Genomic DNA, 20,936 nt, shown 5'->3' with positions numbered 1-20,936 from the left:
ACCTTACAATTCAGTGGGAGGCACCAGACCAACAAGGAAGTGCAAGGAAATGTTGTCAGTCAATCTGACAAAGCATATGGGCTAAAGTGGGGGGTCAGGATAGAGCTGTCAATTTTACCTCTACTGCAACCAATGACAGTCGTATCTCACCCATATTGGAAAGAACCATTGTGTGTTCTAGATACTGCCTTAAGCCCTTTATATATATCCTCATTTGAGTCTTACCTTAAAAAGTATATATTATTATCATGCCCATTTTATAGATGAGGAAACTGAGGCTGAAAGAGGTTAAGTGCCTCACCCAGTATCACAGCACTGTTAAATGACAGGTCAGGATTCAAACCCAGATCTGTCTGACCCCAGAGCCTGAGCCCTCAACCACAATGGCACACTGTAGATGCCTCTTCCTCAGTGACTTTGGGTTCACCCATTTTCACCACCCTCCATGCCAATGACGTCTCCTTTTTTATCGTGATTATGTTGAGAACTTCCTTAAGACCATATGTCCTCCAGTTTTCTGGGTTCACCATCCTTCAGTGGGTCCAGAGCTCCAAGAATAAAGCCTCAGACTCCTGAACACATCCCTGCTGCTCGGACCCTTCTTTACATCTGCAGCATCAGCTCTTGCCTCTGTCTACCGCACATGCTTCGTGCACTCTCCTGCTTCTGGGCTTGGTCTGCCCCCACCCTGACCCCACTCGCCTCGACATAGACACATGCCTGACACAGTCCTCTTTGTCCTTCACATCTCAACTGGGAGCTCTCAGCCTCTGCTCATCTCAGATAGGTGGTCCTTCTCTGTAACTGTCCTCAGAAAACCCTTGTTAGCTGCTGACTGGATGCTCCCATCCTACTCAGCTGCCCTTAACAGTCCTTATCACATGCCCCCTAGACCATCAGCTTCTCAGGGCAGGAACTGTGTCAACTTATTTACCATTGTTTCACAGAGCTGTTAACACAGCATAACTCCAGTAAATGTTATATGAATGAATGAACGAATGAATGAAAACATGTGTGAATGAATGAAAGAGAAACAATGGAAGGAAGGGAGGAAGGAGAAGGGAGGCAGGGAGGAAATGGAAACCTGGATTCAAATCTCAGCTCTTGGGACTTCCCTGGTGGTCTAGTGGTTAGGACTCCACGCTTCCACTGCAGGGGGCACAGGTTCTATCCCTGGTCGGGGAACTAAGATCCCACATGCCTTGCAGCATGGCCAAAAACAAAAACAAAACAAAACAAAACAAAACCAAGTCTCAGCTCTTCCCCTTATTAATTTTGCGATCTTGGAAACAACCCCTCTGAGCCACTTTTTTCCAAACAACAAAATGAATATGATAATGACAATGAAAACAGTGACCACACAGGTTTGCGAGACTTCCACATAAATGCATAACCTTCCATCTTCCATGGAGCTCGGGTAGCATTCCCAGCCAAAGGGGAGCATTTGGGCCGTGGGAAAGGGGCTCATGCTGGTTTCTCCCACACCCAAGGACAGCCCTTCTTTCTCATCCCTAGCAGGATTCATCTCCTTGGAATCGTCTCTGTTATCTTCACATGCTGTCTTCTTTTCCAGCCTGATCGAATTTCCGACAATCACCTCCCCAGTCCCTTCCTACGAGCAGGTCGTGATGGCTGGCAGCCACCACCAGCTGTCCCTGCCCCAGGTGTCTGCCATCGCAGCCTATTCCAAGGGATTTGCCTGCTCTGCTGGGCCAGGGAGAGTTCTACTGTTTGAGAAGATGGAAGAGAAGGAGTTTTACCGTGAGAGCAGGGAAATCCGGGTAAGGAGGGGAGGAAGAAGCAATACTGGGGTCCGACTGGCATTTGTTCTCTGGCAGCAGAGCACTGACAGGGCGTCTGATGCGGGGAGAGGGGCTGAGGGCTGAGCCATTTGTCCTGAGGGGAGTTTTAAGATGGGTTGGACAGAATTGGGGTATAGAATTAGGGAGATCCGGATCTGACTCCTGGGAGAGAGCTTTGGCAAATTCTATTTTCTCTTTGAAGTTCAGTGTTCCCATAATGTATATTGATATTTAATGTCAAGAAAACTACCTGGTACTCAGCAAGCATTCAGTAGATATTTGGGGAATAAGTGATACACACTGTTGTGGAGAGAGAGCTTATCTGGTTGGGGAAGAACCAGGAAGGCTTCAAGGTGTTTGAGGATAATCTTTGAGGAAGGGTCGTAGAGGATGGATAACATTTGACAGGAAGAAACAGATCAGGAATTCCAGGTGAAAGGAACAAATTAAGCAAAGGCACCACTGACAGGGAGCAAGTGGTGTGTTTGGGAGACGTCTGTTGCCCAGTGGAGGGACCTGAAGTCACTTGAAGGGAAAGAGAGGAGCTCAGGCTGGTGAAAGATGGCAAAGCCAGCTAGTGGAGTGTGTATGTAAACGGGCAGGCATCCTGCTTTCAGTGGGGAAGCATTATGCTTCAGAAAAGTAATCTGCCGTTGCTGCATGGTGCGGGCGATTTGGGGGCATTGGATATGAAGTGGTTAAATACACAATGAATGAGTCACACTCGACTCTGAGGTTTACTGGCTGAGTGACTTCACATGAGTTGCTGAATCTAGCAAACCTGTGTCTCTTTGTTAAGGAAATAGCCTATCCCTTGTGGTTATCGAAAGGATTAAACGACATCTGTGTAATCACTGATGCAGCGCCTGTGCTTGATAAATGATACTAGTTATTGCCACCGTTAGGAATCAGTTCTGAGGCTTTTTTGTTACTGAAGCGAAAAGGCAGTGAGGTCTAGGATCACAGCAGTGGGAAGCAGAGAGAGCCTTTGTGAAGGTTAAGTCTGTAGGACGTTCCCTGAGCAGATGTGGGAGCCCAGAGATAAGGAGCTCTCAGGGAGAATGCCCAGGCTCTGTGCTGGATGCTGGGAAAGGATGCCACAGCACGAAAACTAGAGGTGAGAGCAAGGTGGGTGGGGGCTCGGGGGACCACTGTGAGTTTACTTTGCCTATAAAGCAGGTCATTCTTTTGTGTGCTTATTCATGTAACAAATATTTATTGAGTGTTTACTATGTGCCAGGCTCTATGCTCGGGGCTGGGATACAGATGAGAAGTGACCACACTAAGACTTGCCCTTAGAGCTCAGTCAACAAGTAAACAAGCAAATATGAACAGATTGTTGGGTGAGATCAATTCTGTGATGCAAATAAAACCAGGAAAGGACAGGGAACGAGAGGGGCTTCTGTTCTAGAGAGAGTGACCTGGGGAGGCCTCGCTGAGGAATGTTGACATTTGACCAGAGGCAAGGATAAAGTGAAGCAGTTGGATATGTGGTTTAGACCTTGGGAGTGAGATCAATATATCCACCACACACACACACACACACACACACACACACACACACACACACACACCCATAGTGCTTGGCTTGTACCTGGCACGTAGTCAATGCTTTATTTTCACTATTTTAAGTATTTATTATTGTAATTACCTTACTACTATTGTTTTCACTGAACCCTTACATTAGGTGAAATCACTGAGAGAGAAAATATAGAGCCAAAAAGAGAACTGAAGACAAAACTTAGCATTTCCTAATTTCAAGACTGGGACAGGATGAGAATCCAGCAGGGCACTGAGAAGGTGTTGTCCTTCACTCATTCAGTCAACAAACGTCCGTCGTGCAGCTATCACGGGCCAGGCTCTGTGGTGTGGCCTGCGGTGGGCGAATCAGACGTGGACGCTTCCCTCGGGGACCTCACTGTCTGGGGGAGGGCCGTGAGGTCACACCACGCGGTCACTGAGCGCCTGCTATGTGTCAGGTCCTGCTCCAAGCACCAGGAGACAGACGTGGGGACAGACACGGTCCTCGGTCTGCAGGCTCCCATTCTACTTTACACAGTGTGATGCGTGTGACAGCAGAGGGAACCCCGGGTGCTGTGGGCACATTGAGGGAACATCAGGGCCCACTCAGCCCAGGGTGGTCAGGGAGGGCTTCCCAGAGCCCTTGCTGTTCTGGCGAGGCAGGGAGAGTAGACTTCATGAGGATGGGTTAGGGGGTACATAGGAAGACAGGACTCCAGGCAGGGGCAGGGCAGCACAGGAGGCCAGGGCCTTCTAGGGAGGAAGGTGCCAAGGTCACTGCTGCAGGCTCTAGAAAAGCCTAGAAGATGAGGGCTGAGCAGGGGCATCAGGCTTTGGTGATGTTTATGAGAACAGTTTCAGTAAATGATGCGGTGGAAGCCACATTATAAGGAATTAAGAACGGAGTGGGTGGTAGGGAAGTGGAGATGGTACGTGCAGACCAGCCTTTCAATAAGTTTGGTTGTTAGTGGAAGGAGAGAAATAGCAGGGAAAAGGAAATCTAGTCTCATAATGTCCACTAGGAACTCCCGGCCCCCTGAGACCGCTGCAGGAGCTGTGTGACCCCTTCTCTTCTCTCTGCCCTGTCACCCACTCCATGTGGTAGAAGGGCTGCCACCTTCCCCTCTACTGCCCTGGAGCACACACTGTGTACCTGGTGCAGGTGGGCGCCCACACTGGGCTCCCAACAGCTGGGCGAGAGTCGGGGTTAGACTAACGCTGGTTGCGAGGGGGGATCTCAAACTGAGATGTACAGATGGATCAGTTTCACCTGTACCGCTGCCTTGTTATTCAGCCGCTAATCACTTAAAGGTGAGTAGGAAACCCACAGGAACGGAGGCCCCTCAAGCCCTCCCTTCTCCACATCTGAGGAGGATCCAGGAAGCATGGTCAGGAGTCTATAAGCTACAGTATCCGAGAGAATCTGAAAGCCTGAGGACACCCTGACAATGTGAGGGCACTGCTGACCGCTGTCCTGTGTCTTGGGCAGATTCCTGTGGACCCACAGAGCAATGACCCGAGTCAGTCAGACAAACAGGATGTGCTCTGCATGTGCTTCAGCCCCTCCGAGGAAACGCTGATCGCCAGCACCAGCAAGAGCCAGCTCTACAGCATCACCATGTCCCTGACGGAGATCAGCAAGGTGGGTCTCCCAGCGGCGCTTCCTTCCAGCCCGGGGACTGGTCACCATGTGGGAAAATTTTAATCCACTTCCTGAGTGCAGGCTCACTCACCACTTCATAACAGAGCAAAAGAAACTCAAATTTCAAGTTGTCCATGTAAGGAGCGCTCCGATACCCTGGGCGGCGGGGGAAGGGTGCCCGGGAATGTGATTGCTGCAGCCTCTTTGGAGAACACCCTGGAGACATCTGTCAGATTTAAATTGTACCTGTCTTTAACCCAGCAAGCAAGTGTACTTCAGGTATTTAATGTACTGCTATACCTGCTTCTGTGCAGAGGTGTATATATGTAAAGGTTTACCATTGCTTTTTGTTTTTAAATAACAAAGAAAGCCAGTATGAATACACTGCAGACATTGCAACAAAAAAGCGGTATTAAAGATAAAAAGAATTACTTTGTACTTATAAAAGGTTCACTTCATCAAGCAGACGTTAGTTTTAAATTTGTATGCACCTAATAGCATGGACTCAAAATATATCCAGCAAACTTTGGCAGAGCAACAAGGAAAATAAACCACCTACAATCGTAGGAGATTTTAATATATCTTTCTCAGTAATGGTGGTTTTCTAAATAACAGCTGTATTGAGTTATAATTCATTATACAATTCACCTATTTAAAGTGTACAATACAATGGTTTTTAGTATATTCACAGAGTTGTGCAGCCATTACCTCCATCAATTTTAAAACATTTTCATCACTTAAAGAAAAATATGCCTTTTAGCTATTATGCTCCCACCATCCCATCTGCCCCCCTCCCAGCTGTAGCCAACCACTAATGTCTTGTGTCTGTATAGATTTGCCTTTTCTGAACATTGCATACCAATATGTGGACTCTTGGGACTGGCTTCTTTCACTTAGCACAATGTTTTCAAGTTTCATCCATGTGGTAGCATGTATCAGTACTCCACTCCTTTTTGTTTTTGGCTGCGTCGGATCATTGAGGCATGCAGGATGTTTTGTTGTGGTGCTTGGCATGCAGGATCTTTCATTGCGGTGCTCGGGCTTTTCTCTAGTTGTGGTGTGCGGGCTTCTATCTACTTGTGGCATGCGGGTTTTCCCTCTCTAATTGTGTCGTGCAGGCTCCAGGGTGCGTGGGCCCTGTAGTTTGTGGCACGTGGGCTCTCTCCTTGGGGTGCGTGAGCTCAGTAGTTGCAGCGCGTGGGCTTAGTTGCCTCACAGCATGTGGGATCTTAGGTCCCTGATCAGGGATTGAACCTGCATCCCCTGCATTGGAAGGCGGATTCTTTACCACTGGACCACCAGGGAAGTCCCTTGTACTCCATTCCTTTTCATGGCCAAATAATATTCCATTGCATGGCTGTACCACTTTTGTTGGTCTAATCATCAGTTGATGAACATTTGGGCTGTTTCTACCTTTTAGATATTATAAATACTGCTGCTATAAACATCTGTGTACAAGTTTTTGTGTAGACATATGTTTTTATCCTTCTGGGTGTATACCTAGGAGTGGAATTCCTGGGTCATGTAGTAACTCAATATTTAAACATTTAAGGATATGCCAGATAGTTTTCCAAGATGCTGCACCATTTATATTCCTATCAGCTGTGTACAAGTGTTCTCATTTCTATTTTTGCCAACATTTGTTCTTATCTGATTTTTAAATTACGCTCACTCCCTCTTGCAAGAGCACCAGAATCACAACTAACTGCTGAACAATCATCGACTCACCACAAAAGATACCCCACATCCAAAGACAAAGGAGAAGCTGCAATGAGATAGTAGGAGGGGTGTAATCACAATAAAATCAAATCCCATAACTGCTGGGTGGGTGACTCACAAACTGGAGAACACTTATACCACAGAAGTCCACCCACTAGAGTGAAGGTTCTGAGCCCCACGTCAGGCTTCCCAACCTGGGGGTCCAGCAATGGGAGGAGGAATTCCTAGAGAATCACACTTTCAAGGTTAGCGGGATTTGATTGCAGGACTTCAATAGGACTGGGGGAAACAGAGACTCCACTCTTGGAGGGCACACACAAAGTAGTGTGTGCATCAGGACCCACGGGAAGGAGCAGTGACCCCACAGGAGACTGAATCAGACCTGCCTGCTAGTGTTGGAGGGTCTCCTGCAGAGGCGGTGGTGGCTGTGTCTCACCGTGAGGACAAGGACACTGGCAGCAGAAGTTCTCGGAAGTACTCCTTGGTGTGAGCCCTCCCAGAGTACGCCATTAACCCCACCAAAGAGCCTGGGTAGGTTCCAGTGTTGGGTCGCCTCAGGCCAAACAACCAACAGGGAGAGAACCCAGCCCCATGCATCAGCAGGCAAGCGGATTAAAGTTTTACTGAGCTCTGCCCACCAGAGCAACAGCCAGCTCTACCCACCACCAGTCCCTTCCTTGAGGAAACTTGCACAATCCTCTTAGATAGCCTCATCCACCAGAAGGCAGACAGCAGAAGCAAGAAGATCTACAATCCTGCAGCTGTGGAACAAAAACCACATTCACAGAAAGATAGACAAGATGATAAGGCAGAGAGCTATGTACCAGATGAAGGAACAAGATAAAACCCCAGAAAAACAACTAAATGAAGTGGAGATAGGCAACCTTCCAGGAAAAGAGTTCAGAATAATGATAGTGAAGATGATCCAGGACCTCAGAAAAAGAATGGAGGCAAAGATCGAGACGATGCAAGAAATGTTTAACAAAGACCTAGACGAATTAAAGAACAGAGATGAACAATACAATAACTGAAATGAAAAATACAGTAGAAGGAATCAATAGCAGAATAACTGAGGCAGAAGAATGGATAAGTGACCTGGAAGACAGAATGGTGGAATTCACTGCTGCTGAACAGAATAAAGAAAAAAGAATGAAAAGAAATGAAGACAGCCTAAGAGACCTCTGGGACAACATTAAACACACCAACAGTCACATTATAGGGGTCCCAGAAGAAGAAGAGAGAGAGAGAAAGGACCCGAGAAAATATTTGAAGAGATTATAGTCAAAAACTTCCCTAACATGGGAAAGGAAATAGCCACCCAAGTCCAGGAAGCACAGAGAGCCCCCATACAGGATAAACCCAAGGAGAAACATGCCAAGACACATAGTAATCAAATTGGCAAATGTTAAAGGGAAAGAAAAATTATTGAAAGCAGCAAGGGAAAAATGACAAATAACATACAAGGGAACTCCCATAAGGTTAACAGCTGATGTCTCAGCAGAAACGCTACAAGCCAGAAGGGAGTGGCATGACATATTTAAAGTGATGAAAGGGAAGAACCTACAACCAAGACTACTCCACCCAGCAAGGATCTCATTCAGATTCGATGGAGAAATCAAAAGCTTTACAGACAAGCAAAAGCTAAGAGAATTCAGCACCACCAAACCAGCTCTACAACAAATGCCAAAGGAACTTCTATAAGTGGGAAACACAACAGAAGAAAAGGACCTACAAAAACAAACCCAAAACAATTAAGAAAGTACTAGGTACTAGGAACATACATATCAATAATTACCTTAAACGTGTATGGATTAAATGCTCCAACCAAAAGACACAGGCTTGCTGAATGGATACAAAAACAAGACCCATATATATGCTGTCTACAAGAGATGTACTTCAGACCTAGGGACACATACAGACTGAAAGTGAGGGGATGGGAAAAGACATTCCATGCGAATGGAAATCAAAAGAAAGCTGGAGTAGCAATACTCATATCAGATAAAATAGACTTTCAAATAAAGAATGTTTCAAGACACAAGGAAGGACACTACATAATGATCAAGGGATCAATCCAAGAAGAAGATATAACAATTATAAATATATATGCACCCAACATAGGAGCACCTCAGTACATAAGGCAAATGCTAACAGCTATAAAAGAAGAAATCGACAGTAACACAATAATAGTGGGGGACTTTTAACACCTCACTTACCCAATGGACAGATCATCCAAACAGAAAATTAATAAGGAAACACAAGCTTTAAATGACACAACAGACCAGAGAGATTTAATTGATATTTATAGGACATTCCTTCCAAAAACAGCAGATTACACTTTCTTCTCAAGTGCGAATGGAACATTCTCCAGGGTAGATCATATCTTGGGTCACAAATCAAGCCTCAGTAAATTTAAGAAAATTGAAATCATACCAAGCATCTTTTCTGACCACAATGCTATGAGATTAGAAATCAATTACAGGGAAAAAAACGTAAAAAACACAAACACATGGAGACTAAACAGTACGTTACTAAATAACCAAGAGATCACTGAAGAAATCAAAGAGGAAATCGAAAAATACCTAGAGACAAATGACAATGAAAACACGACGATCCAAAACCTATGGGATGCAGCAAAAGCAGTTCTAAGAGGGAGGTTTATAGCAATACAATCCTACCTCAAGATACAACAAACATCTCAAATAAACAATCTAACCTAAAGGAACTAGAGAAAGAAGAACAAACAAAACCCAAAGTTAGCAGAAGGAAAGAAATCATAAAGATCAGAGCAGAAATAAATGAAATAGAAACAAAGAAAACAATAGCAAAGATCAATAAAACTAAAAGTTGGTTTTTTGAGAAGATAAACAAAATTGAGAAACCATTAGCCAGACTCATCAAGAAAAAGAGGGAGAGGACTCAAATCAATAAAATTAGAAAGGAAAATGAAAAATGAAATGAAAAAGAAGTTACAACAGACACCGCAGAAATACAATGCATCCTAAGAGAGTACTACAAGCAACTCTATGCCAATAAAATGGACAACCTGGAAGAAATGGACAAATTCTTAGAAAGGTATAACCTTCCGAGACTGAACCAGGAAGAAATAGAAAATATGATCAGACCAATCACAAGTAATGAAATTGAAACTGATTAAAACTCTTCCAGCAAATAAAAGTCCTGGACCAGATGGCTTCACAGGTGAATTCTAACAAACATTTAGAGAAGAGCTAACACCCATCCTTCTCAAACTCTTCCAAAAAATTACAGAGGAAGGAACACTCCCAAACTCATTCTATGAGGCCACCATCACCCTTACACCAAAACCAGACAAAGATACTACAAAAAAAGAAAATTACAGACCAATATCACTGATGAACATAGATGCAAAAATCCTCAACGAAATACTAGCAAGCAGAATCCAACAACACATTAAAAGGATCATACACCATGATCAAGTGGGATTTATCCCAGGGATGCAAGGATTCTTCAATATATGCAAATCAATCAATGTGATACACCATATTAACAAATTCAAGAATAAAAACCGTATGATCATCTCAATAGATGCAGAAAAAGCATTTGACAAAATTCAACACCCAGTTATAATAAAAACTCTCCAGAAAGTGGGCATAGAGGGAACATCCCTCAACATAATAAAGGCCATATATGACAAACCCACAGCAAACATCATTCTCAATGGTGAAAAACTGAAAGCATTTCCTCTAAGATCAGGAACAAGACAAGGATGTCCACACTCACCACTATTATTCAACATAGTTTTGGTAGTACTAGCCATGGCAATCAGAGAAGAAAGAGAAATGAAAGGAATACAAATTAGAAAAGAAGTAAAACTGTCACTGTTTGCAGATGACATGATACTATACATAGAGAATCCTAAAGATGCCACCAGAAAACTACTAGAGCTAATCAATGAATTTGGTAAAGTTGCAGGATACAAAATGAATGCACAGAAATCTCTTACATTCCTATACACTAATGATGAAAAATCTGAAGGAAAAATTAAGGAAACACTCCCATTTATCATTGCAACAAAAAGAATAAAATACCCAGGAATAAACCTACCTAGGGAGACAAAAGACCTGTATGCAGAAAACTATAAGACACTGATGAAAGAAATTAAAGATGATACAAACAGATGGAGAGATATACCATGTTCTTGGATTGGAAGAATCAATACTGTGAAAATGACTATACGACCCAAAGCAATCTACAGATTCAATGCAATCCCTATCAAATTACCAATGGCATTTTTTACAGAACTAGAACAAAAAATTTTTAAATTTGTATGGAGACAAAAAAGACCCCGAATAGCCAAAGCGGTCTTGAGGGAAAAAAGCAGAGCTGGAAGAATCAGACTCCCTGACTTCAGACTATACTACAAAGCTACAGTAATCGAGACAATATGGTCAATATGGTACTGGCACGGAGGATTAACCAAGATGGCGGAGTAGAAGGACGTGCTCTCACTCCCTCTTGCGAGAGCACCAGAATCAAAACTGGCTGCTGGACAATCATTGACAGGAAGACCCTGGACTTCACCAAGGAGGCTACCCCACGTCCAAGGACAGAGGAGAAGCCACAGTGAGACGGTAGGAGGGGCGCAATCAGAGTAAAATCAAATCCCATAACTGCTGGGTGGGTGACTCACAGACTGGCGAACACTTATACCACAGAAGTCCACCCACTGGAGTGAAGGTTCTGAGCCCCACGTCAGGCTTCCCAACCTGGGGGTCCGGCTACGGGAGGAGGAATTCCTAGAGAATCAGACTTTGAAGCCTAGTGGGAATTGACTGCAGGACTTTGACAGGACTGGGGGAAACAGAGACCCCACTCTTGGAGGGCACACACAAAGTAATGTGTGCATCGGGACCCAGGGGAAGGAGCAGTGACCCTGGGGGAGACTGAACCAGACCTACCTGCTGGTGTTGGGGGGTCTCCTGCAGAGGCGAGTGGTGGCTCTGTTTCACCGTGGGGATAAGGACACTGGCAGCCGAGGTTCTGGGAAGTTCTCCTTGGCGTGAGCCCTCCCAGAGTCTGCCATTAACCCCACCAAAGAGCCCGGGTAGGCTCCAGTGTTGGGTTGCCTCAGGCAAAACAACCAACAGGGAGGGAACCCAGCCCCACCCATCAACAGTCAAGTGGATTAAGGTTTTACTGAGCTCTGATGCCACAGCAACAGGGAGGGAACCCAGCCCCACCCATCAACAGTCAAGTGGATTAAGGTTTTACTGAGCTCTGACCGCCACAGCAACAGTCAGCTCTACCCACCACCAGAGCCTCCCATCAAGCCTCTTAGATAGCCTCAACCACCAGAGGGCAGACAACAGAAGAAAGAAAAACTACAATCCTGCAGCCTGTGGACCAAAAACCACAGTTACAGAAAGATAGAGAAGATGAAAAGGCAGAGGGCTATATACCAGATGAAGGAACAAGAAAAAACACCAGAAAAACAACTAAATGAAGTGGAGATAGGCAACCTTCCAGAAAAAGAATTCAGAATAATGATAGTGAAGATGATCCAGGACCTCGGAATAAGAATGGAGGCAAAGATTGAGAAGATGCAAGAAATGATTAACAAAGACCTAGAAGAATTAAAGAACAAACAAACAGAGATGACCAATACAATAACTGAAATGAAAACTACACTAGAAGGAATCAATAGCAGAATAACTGAGGCAGAAGAACGGATAAGTGACCTGGAAGACAGAATGGTGGAATTCACTGCTGCGGAACAGACTAAAGAAAAAAGAATGAAAAGAAATGAAGACAGCCTAAGAGACCTCTGGGACAACATTAAACGCAACAACATTCGCATTATAGGGGTCCCAGAAGGAGAAGAGAGAGAGAAAGGACCAGAGAAAATATTTGAGGAGATTATAGTCGAAAACTTCCCTAACATGAGAAAGGAAATAGCCACCCAAGTCCAGGAAGCGCAGAGAGTCCCATACAGAATAAACCCAAGGAGAAACACGCCGAGACACATAGTAATCAAAGTGGCAAAAATTAAAGACAAAGAAAAATTATTGAAAGCAGCAAGGGAAAAACGACAAATAACATACAAGGGAACTCCCATAAGGTTAACAACTGATTTCTCAGCAGAAACTCTGCAAGTCAGAAGGGAGTGGCATGATATACTTAATGTGATGAAAGGGAAGAACCTACAACCAAGATTACTCTACCCGGCAAGGATCACATTTAGATTTGATGGAGAAATCAAAAGCTTTACAGACAAGCAAAAGCTAAGAGAATTCAGCACCACCAAACCAGCTCTACAACAAATGCTAAAGGAACTTCTCTAAGTGGGAAACACAAGAGAAGAAAAGGACCTACAAAAACAAACCCAAAACAATTAAGAAAATGGTCATAGGAACATACATATCGATAATTACCTTAAACGTGAATGGATTAAACGCCCCAACCAAAAGACATAGACTGGCTGAATGGATACAAAAACAAGACCCATATATATGCTGTCTACAAGAGACCCACTTTAGACCTAGGGACACATACAGACTGAAAGTGAGGGGATGGAAAAAGATATTCCATGCAAATGGAAATCAAAAGAAAGCTGGAGTAGCTATACTCATATCAGATAAAATAGACTTTAAAATAAAGAATGTTACAAGAGACAAGGAAGGACACTACATAATGATCCAGGGATCAATCCAAGAAGAAGATATAACAATTATAAATATATATGCACCCAACATAGGAGCACCTCAATACATAAGGCAACTGCTAACAGCTATAAAAGAGGAAACCGACAGTAACACAGTAATAGTGGGGGACTTTAACACTTCACTTACACCAATGGACAGATCATCCAAAATGAAAATAAATAAGGAAACAGAAGCTTTAAATGACACAATAGACCAGATAGATTTAATTGATATATATAGGACATTCCATCCAAAAACAGCAGATTACACGTTCTTCTCAAGTGCGCACGGAACATTCTCCAGGATAGATCACATCTTGGGTCACAAATCAAGCCTCAGTAAATTTAAGAAAATTGAAATCATACCAAGCATCTTTTCTGACCACAACGCTATGAGATTAGAAATGAATTACAGGGAAAAAAACGTAAAAAAGACAAACACATGGAGGCTAAACAATACGTTACTAAATAACCAAGAGATCACTGAAGAAATCAAAGAGGAAATAAAAAAATACCTAGAGACAAATGACAATGAAAACACGACGACCCAAAACCTATGGGATGCAGCAAAAGCGGTTCTAAGAGGGAAGTTTATAGCTATACAAGCCTACCTAAAGAAACAAGAAAAATCTCAAGTAAACAATCTAACCTTACACCTAAAGAAACTAGAGAAAGAAGAACAAACAAAACCCAAAGTTAGCAGAAGGAAAGAAATCATAAAGATCAGAGCAGAAATAAATGAAATAGAAACAAAGAAAACAATAGCAAAGATCAATAAAACTAAAAGTTGGTTCTTTGAGAAGATAAACAAAATTGATAAGCCATTAGCCAGACTCATCAAGAAAAAGAGGGAGAGGACTCAAATCAATAAAATCAGAAATGAAAAAGGAGAAGTTACAACAGACACCGCAGAAATACAAAACATCCTAAGAGACTACTATAAGCAACTTTATGCCAATAAAATGGACAACCTGGAAGAAATGGACAAATTCTTAGAAAGGTATAACCTTCCAAGACTGAATCAGGAAGAAACAGAAAATATGAACAGACCAATCACAAGTAATGAAATTGAAACTGTGATTAAAAATCTTCCAACAAACAAAAGTCCAGGACCAGATGGCTTCACAGGTGAATTCTATCAAACATTTAGAGAAGAGCTAACACCCATCCTTCTCAAACTCTTCCAAAAAATTGCAGAGGAAGGAACACTCCCAAACTCATTCTATGAGGCCACCATCACCCTGATACCAAAACCAGACAAAGACACTACAAAAAAAGAAAATTACAGACCAATATCACTCATGAATATAGATGCAAAAATCCTCAACAAAATACTAGCAAACAGAATCCAACAACACATTAAAAGGATCATACACCACGATCAAGTGGGATTTATCCCAGGGATGCAAGGATTCTTCAATATACGCAAATCAATCAATGTGATACACCATATTAACAAATTGAAGAATAAAAACCATATGATCATCTCAATAGATGCAGAAAAAGCTTTTGACAAAATTCAACACCCATTCCTGATAAAAACTCTCCAGAAAGTGGGCATAGAGGGAACCTACCTCAACATAATAAAGGCCATATATGACAAACCCACAGCAAACATCATTCTCAATGGTGAAAAACTGAAAGCATTTCCTCTAAGATCAGGAACGAGACAAGGATGTCCACTCTCACCACTATTATTCAACATAGTTCTGGAAGTCCTAGCCACGGCAATCAGAGAAGAAAAAGAAATAAAAGGAATACAAATTGGAAAAGAGGAAGTAAAACTGTCACTGTTTGCGGATGACATGATACTATACATAGAGAATCCTAAAACTGCCACCAGAAAACTGCTAGAGCTAATTAATGAATATGGTAAAGTTGCAGGATACAAAATTAATGCACAGAAATCTCTTGCATTCCTATACACTAATGATGAAAAATCTGAAAGAGAAATTATGGAAGCACTCCCATTTACCATTGCAACAAAAAGAATAAAATACCTAGGAATAAACCTACCTAGGGAGACAAAAGACCTGTATGCAGAAAACTATAAGACACTGATGAAAGAAATTAAAGATGATACCAACAGATGGAGAGATATACCATGTTCTTGGATTGGAAGAATCAACATTGTGAAAATGAGTATACTACCCAAAGCAATCTACAGATTCAATGCAATCCCTATCAAATTACCAATGGCATTTTTTACGGAGCTAGAACAAATCATCTTAAAATTTGTATGGAGACACAAAAGACCCCGAATAGCCAAAGCAGTCTTGAGGCAAAAAAATGGAGCTGGAGGAATCAGACTCCCTGACTTCAGACTATACTACAAAGCTACAGTAATCAAGACAATATGGTACTGGCACAAAAACAGAAACATAGATCAATGGAACAAGATAGAAAGCCCAGAGATTAACCCACGCACCTATGGTCAACTAATCTATGACAAAGGAGGCAAAGATATACAATGGAGAAAAGACAGTCTCTTCAATAAGTGGTGCTGGGAAAACTGGACAGCTACATGTAAAAGAATGAAATTAGAATACTCCCTAACACCATACACAAAAATAAACTCAAAATGGATTAGAGACCTAAATATAAGACTGGACACTATAAAACTCTTAGAGGAAAACATAGGAAGAACACTCTTTGACATAAATCACAGCAAGATCTTTTTTGATCCACCTCCTAGAGTAATGGAAATAAAAACAAAAATAAACAAGTGGGACCTAATGAAACTTCAAAGCTTTTGCACAGCAAAGGAAACCATAAACAAGACGAAAAGACAACCCTCAGAATGGGAGAAAATATTTGCAAACGAATCAACGGACAAAGGATTAATCTCCAAAATATATAAACAGCTCATTCAGCTCAATATCAAAGAAACAAACACCCCAATCCAAAAATGGGCAGAAGACCTAAATAGACATTTCTCCAAAGAAGACATACAGACGGCCACGAAGCACATGAAAAGATGCTCAACATCACTAATTATTAGAGAAATGCAAATCAAAACTACAATGAGGTATCACCTCACTCCTGTTAGAATGGGCATCATCAGAAAATCTACAAACAACAAATGCTGGAGAGGGTGTGGAGAAAAGGGAACCCTCTTGCACTGTTGGTGGGAATGTAAATTGATACAGTCACTATGGAGAACAATATGGAGGTTCCTTAAAAAACTAAAAATAGAATTACCATATGACCCAGCAATCCCACTACTGGGCATATACCCAGAGAAAAACGTAATTCAAAAAGACACATGCACCCGAATGTTCATTGCAGCACTATTTACAATAGCCAGGTCATGGAAGCAACCTAAATGCCCATCAACAGACGAATGGATAAAGAAGTTGTGGTACATATATACAATGGAATATTACTCAGCCATAAAAAGGAACGAAATTGAGTCATTTGTTGAGACGTGGATGGATCTAGAGACTGTCATACAGAGTGAAGTAAGTCAGAAAGAGAAAAACAAATATCGTATATTAATGCATGTATGTGGAACCTAGAAAAATGGTACAGATGAGCCAGTTTGCAGGGCAGAAGTTGAGACACAGATGTAGAGAATGGACATATGGACACCAAGGGGGGAAAACTGCAGTGAGGTGGGGATGGTGGTGTGCTGAATTGGGCGATTGGGATTGACATGTATACACTGATGTGTATAAAATTGATGCCTAATAAGAACCTGCAGTATAAAAAAACAAACAAAACAACTAATACTAAACTTTCATTGGGTTATTTGTATGGAAATATGTTAATATAAATGTTTCAGACATTACATGAATTTTCTAAAAATCTTATATTTGTATTTGTATGGAAATATGTATGGAAATATGTTCATATAAATGTTTCAGATGTTACATGAAATTTCTAAAAATCTTATATTTGTATTTGTATGGAAATATGTATGGAAATATGTTAATATAAATGTTTCAGACATTACATGAAATTTCTAAAAATCTTATATGTTCTGGTATAATGTTATAAGTCATAATCCTAGTTATTACTTTAAAATGTATATCTCAGAAATAACTAATTTTCTTGTCAACTGCATTATTATGAACTTTCATCAAATCTTTTACCATGGTCATTTTTAAGTCTTTTGTCATTTACAGACAGTTCTGGGTGTACTCTGATGATTTTGCAAATATGTTCCTATAAAAGGGTTTCATCTTCAAGAAATTCATGGAAAAGACTCTGACAAGTACAGGTTTCTGGTAACTGACTGTACTGCTGAACTGAATGAATAAGCATTTTCAGAACTCTGATGAAAAACTGATGAACTCATAAAAGTGCTAACAAAAGATCAAGATGAAAAAAAAAAAAACCAACAATTAATTACATGGGACTGAGTGAACTGATGAGGATGAGTATAATTTTTGTGACTTTCTGTCTGAATTTAAAAAAAAAAAAAATCCCACAAGGACTCAGAGGCAGGGAATATACAAATCAATTTTCACTGCAAAGTAAAGGAGCTGTTACAGTGGAGGATTACTGGACTGAATGGCAATATTATGACATAGTATGAGTGTGTTTCATGTTTGGTAATTGCAATCATTGTTGCTTTTGTTGTGGTCATCCATGTACAATGCTTGGTGTCAGTCTATTTATCTCTTGTAAAAATAAAATACAGTGTGTGTGTGTGTGGAAAAAAAAAAAAAAAAATATGGTACTGGCACAAAAACATAAATATAGATCAATGGAGCAGGTTAGAAAGCCCAGAGATAAACCTACACACCTATGGTCAACTAATCTATGACAAAGGAGGCGAGGATATACAATGGAGAAAAGACAGTGTCTTCAATAAGTGGTGCTGGGAAAACTGGACAGCTACATGTAAAAGAATGAAATTAGAACACTCCCTAACACCATACACAAAAATAAACTCAAAATGGATTAGAGCACTGCGAATGTAATTAAAGCTATGGAATTGTACACTTTAAAAAAAAAAAATGGATTAGAGACCTAAATGTAAGACCGGACATATAAAACTTTTTGAGGAAAACATAGGAAGAACACTCTTTGACATAAATCACAGCAAGATCTTTTTTGATCCACCTCCTCGAGTAATGGAAGTAAAAACAAAAATAAACAAATGGGACCTAATGAAACTTAAAAGTTTTTGCACAGCAAAGGAAACTACAAACAAGACAAAAAGACAACCCTCAGAGTGGGAGAAAATATTTGCAAATGAAGCAACTGACAAAGGACTAATCTCTAAAATTTACAAGCAACTCATGCAGCTCAATAACAAAAAAACAAACAACCCAATCCAAAAATGGGCAGAAGACCTAAATGGCATTTCTCCAAAGAAGACATACAGATGACCGAGAAGCACATGAAAAGATGCTCAACATCACTAATTATTAGAGAAATGCAAATCAAAACTACAGTGAGGTATCACCTCATACCAGTTAGAATGGGCATCATCAGAAAATCTACAAACAACAAATGCTGGAGAGGGTATGGAGAACAGGGATCCCTCTTGCATTGTTGGTGGGAATGTAAATTGATGCACCCACTACGGAGAACTGTATGGAGGTTCCTTAAAAAACTAAAAATAGAATAACCATATGACCCAGCAATCCCACTACTGGGCATATACCCAGAGAGAACCATAATTCAAAAAGATACATGCACCCCAATGTTCATTGCAGCTCTATTTACAACAGCCAGGACATGGAAGCAACCCAAATGCCCATTGACAGACGAATGGATAAAGAAGATGTGGTACATATATACAATGGAATATTACTCAGCCATAAAAAAGAACGAAATTGGGTCATTTGTAGAGCCATGGATGGAGCTAGAGACTGTCATACAGAGTGAAGTAAATCAGAAAGAGAAAAACAAATATCGTATATTAACACATATATGTGGAACCTAGAAAAATGGTACAGATGAATCGGTTTGCAGGGCAGAAATTGAGACACAGATGTAGAGAACAAATGTATGGACAACAAGGGGGGAAATTGGCGGTGGGGGTTGGTGGTGGGATGAATTGGGAGATTGGGATTGACATGTATACAGTAATATGTATAAAATGGATAACTAATAAGAACCTGGTGTGTAAAAAAATAAAATAAAATTCAAAAAAAAATTACATTCATAATGGATGTTGCTCTGTAGTTTTCTTGTGATGCCTTTATCTGCTTCTGGTATCCAGGTAATACTGGCCTCATAGAATGAGGTACAGAGACATGGTGGAAAAGAGAGAATTGCTTTTGTTTTAACATAACAGAGATTTGAGTGTACTTAAAAGCTTGTCGGCTAATATATAAGTCATTATGTTGTATACCCCAAACTAAGACATTTTTATCATTTCACCTGGGGGGACCTCATTCACAAGGACTCAGAAAGGACTAATTTGATGGCTGGATCTCCAATCTGTCCACTTTCTCTGTGTAGAGGGGTGAGCTCATTGCCTAGAGCGTCTCTCCCTGCTGGTGGGCAGGGCCTCTCAGAAGGAAGGCTGCGTGGGGAGGAGAGAACTAGACCAGAGAGTGGGACCTTCTGTGGAAGGGAGTGTTTCCACTCTATCTCCCAGGCTGGAAAAGTTTCCTGCCTGTCTCTGCATGTACACTCTGCCCTCCAGCCCCTGAATTACATTCTGTTTGGCTGCCAGAGTGATCTTCTCAAATCCCAGACGTGGTTATCGCAAAATACACATCCTCCACCACCTCCACCGTCATCACAGCTGCGATCCTTCAGTGGCCTCCCTCCTGGTGCTCTGAGAAGAACTGAACTAGGTGCACAGGGCTGGGCAATGTCCGGCCCAGGCTGCCCTCCACAGCCCCATCCCATCATTCCACCTGATAGGACTGGCCTTTCTGATCACCATGAGTCTGCATGTTCCCTCTGCCAAAAGGCTTCAGTATGCTCCTACCTCTGCCTGGGGCACTCTTATACTGTCCCCTTCCCCACATTAGTTCTTGCTCATCCTTCAGGAGGAAAAAAAAAAAAGCTAGTAGAAATGTGCTAGTAGAGACAGCGAGATTGAAGATATTGGAGAAAGAAGGGGAAGCAGATGGAGAAGAACGGGAATAATCTGTGCCTACCCCCACCCCAGCCCAGCACCTCTTTCTGACACAGTAGAGAAGGGAAGCGTCTGGATTTGAGGGGACTGCCAGCTCAGCCTTTGCCTTGGCTTGTGAACAAAGTATGTACACCTCATTAAATTCCCCAGTCATCACTCCTCATTCTGGTGTCCCAGGTGTAATGTCTCTGATGACAGACACCTGGAATCTACACGAGCAGTGCAATAGGATACATTTTAACTTAAAATCATTCACCCAACTCTCCTTGCTGCTGCTGGTGGAGTAACATAGTCTCTCTGCAGAGAAATTTGGGAGTTCTCATGAAGATTTTGAAAATCATTCACACCGTTTTGCCCTGTATTCCACTTCTAGAAATATATCTGTTGTGTGGGTCCCAACCTATTGGTGGTGATGCCATCAGCTAGGAATGCCGGAGGCACTCCCCGGGGGCTGTATTACTCCTAGCAAAGGCCCCACATGCACTCCCCCAACCAGGGCCAATGCTGTGGCCTGACTGGCCCTTT

At 42.0% G+C, this 20,936-nt stretch overlaps 1 protein-coding gene across 4 annotated transcripts in view; it reads left to right on the top strand.

The window, feature by feature from the left end:
* Positions 1-20,936, top strand: part of CFAP57 (cilia and flagella associated protein 57) — a 79,534-nt gene that overhangs the window by 10,452 nt on the left and 48,146 nt on the right. For all 4 annotated transcript variants that reach the window (XM_082424395.1, XM_082424396.1, XM_082424397.1 and 1 more), the window contains 2 exons: positions 1,574-1,781; positions 4,813-4,965. In XM_082424395.1, the coding sequence (XP_082280521.1) occupies positions 1,574-1,781; positions 4,813-4,965 (361 nt within the window). The remainder of the gene's footprint in view (positions 1-1,573; positions 1,782-4,812; positions 4,966-20,936) is intronic.

This window comes from Balaenoptera physalus (genome assembly GCF_965194825.1).
Source record: "Balaenoptera physalus genome assembly, chromosome: 1".
Lineage (NCBI taxonomy): Eukaryota > Metazoa > Chordata > Mammalia > Artiodactyla > Balaenopteridae > Balaenoptera > Balaenoptera physalus.
Note: the sequence above shows the minus strand (reverse complement) of the source record. Positions and strands in the feature narration are given on the sequence as shown.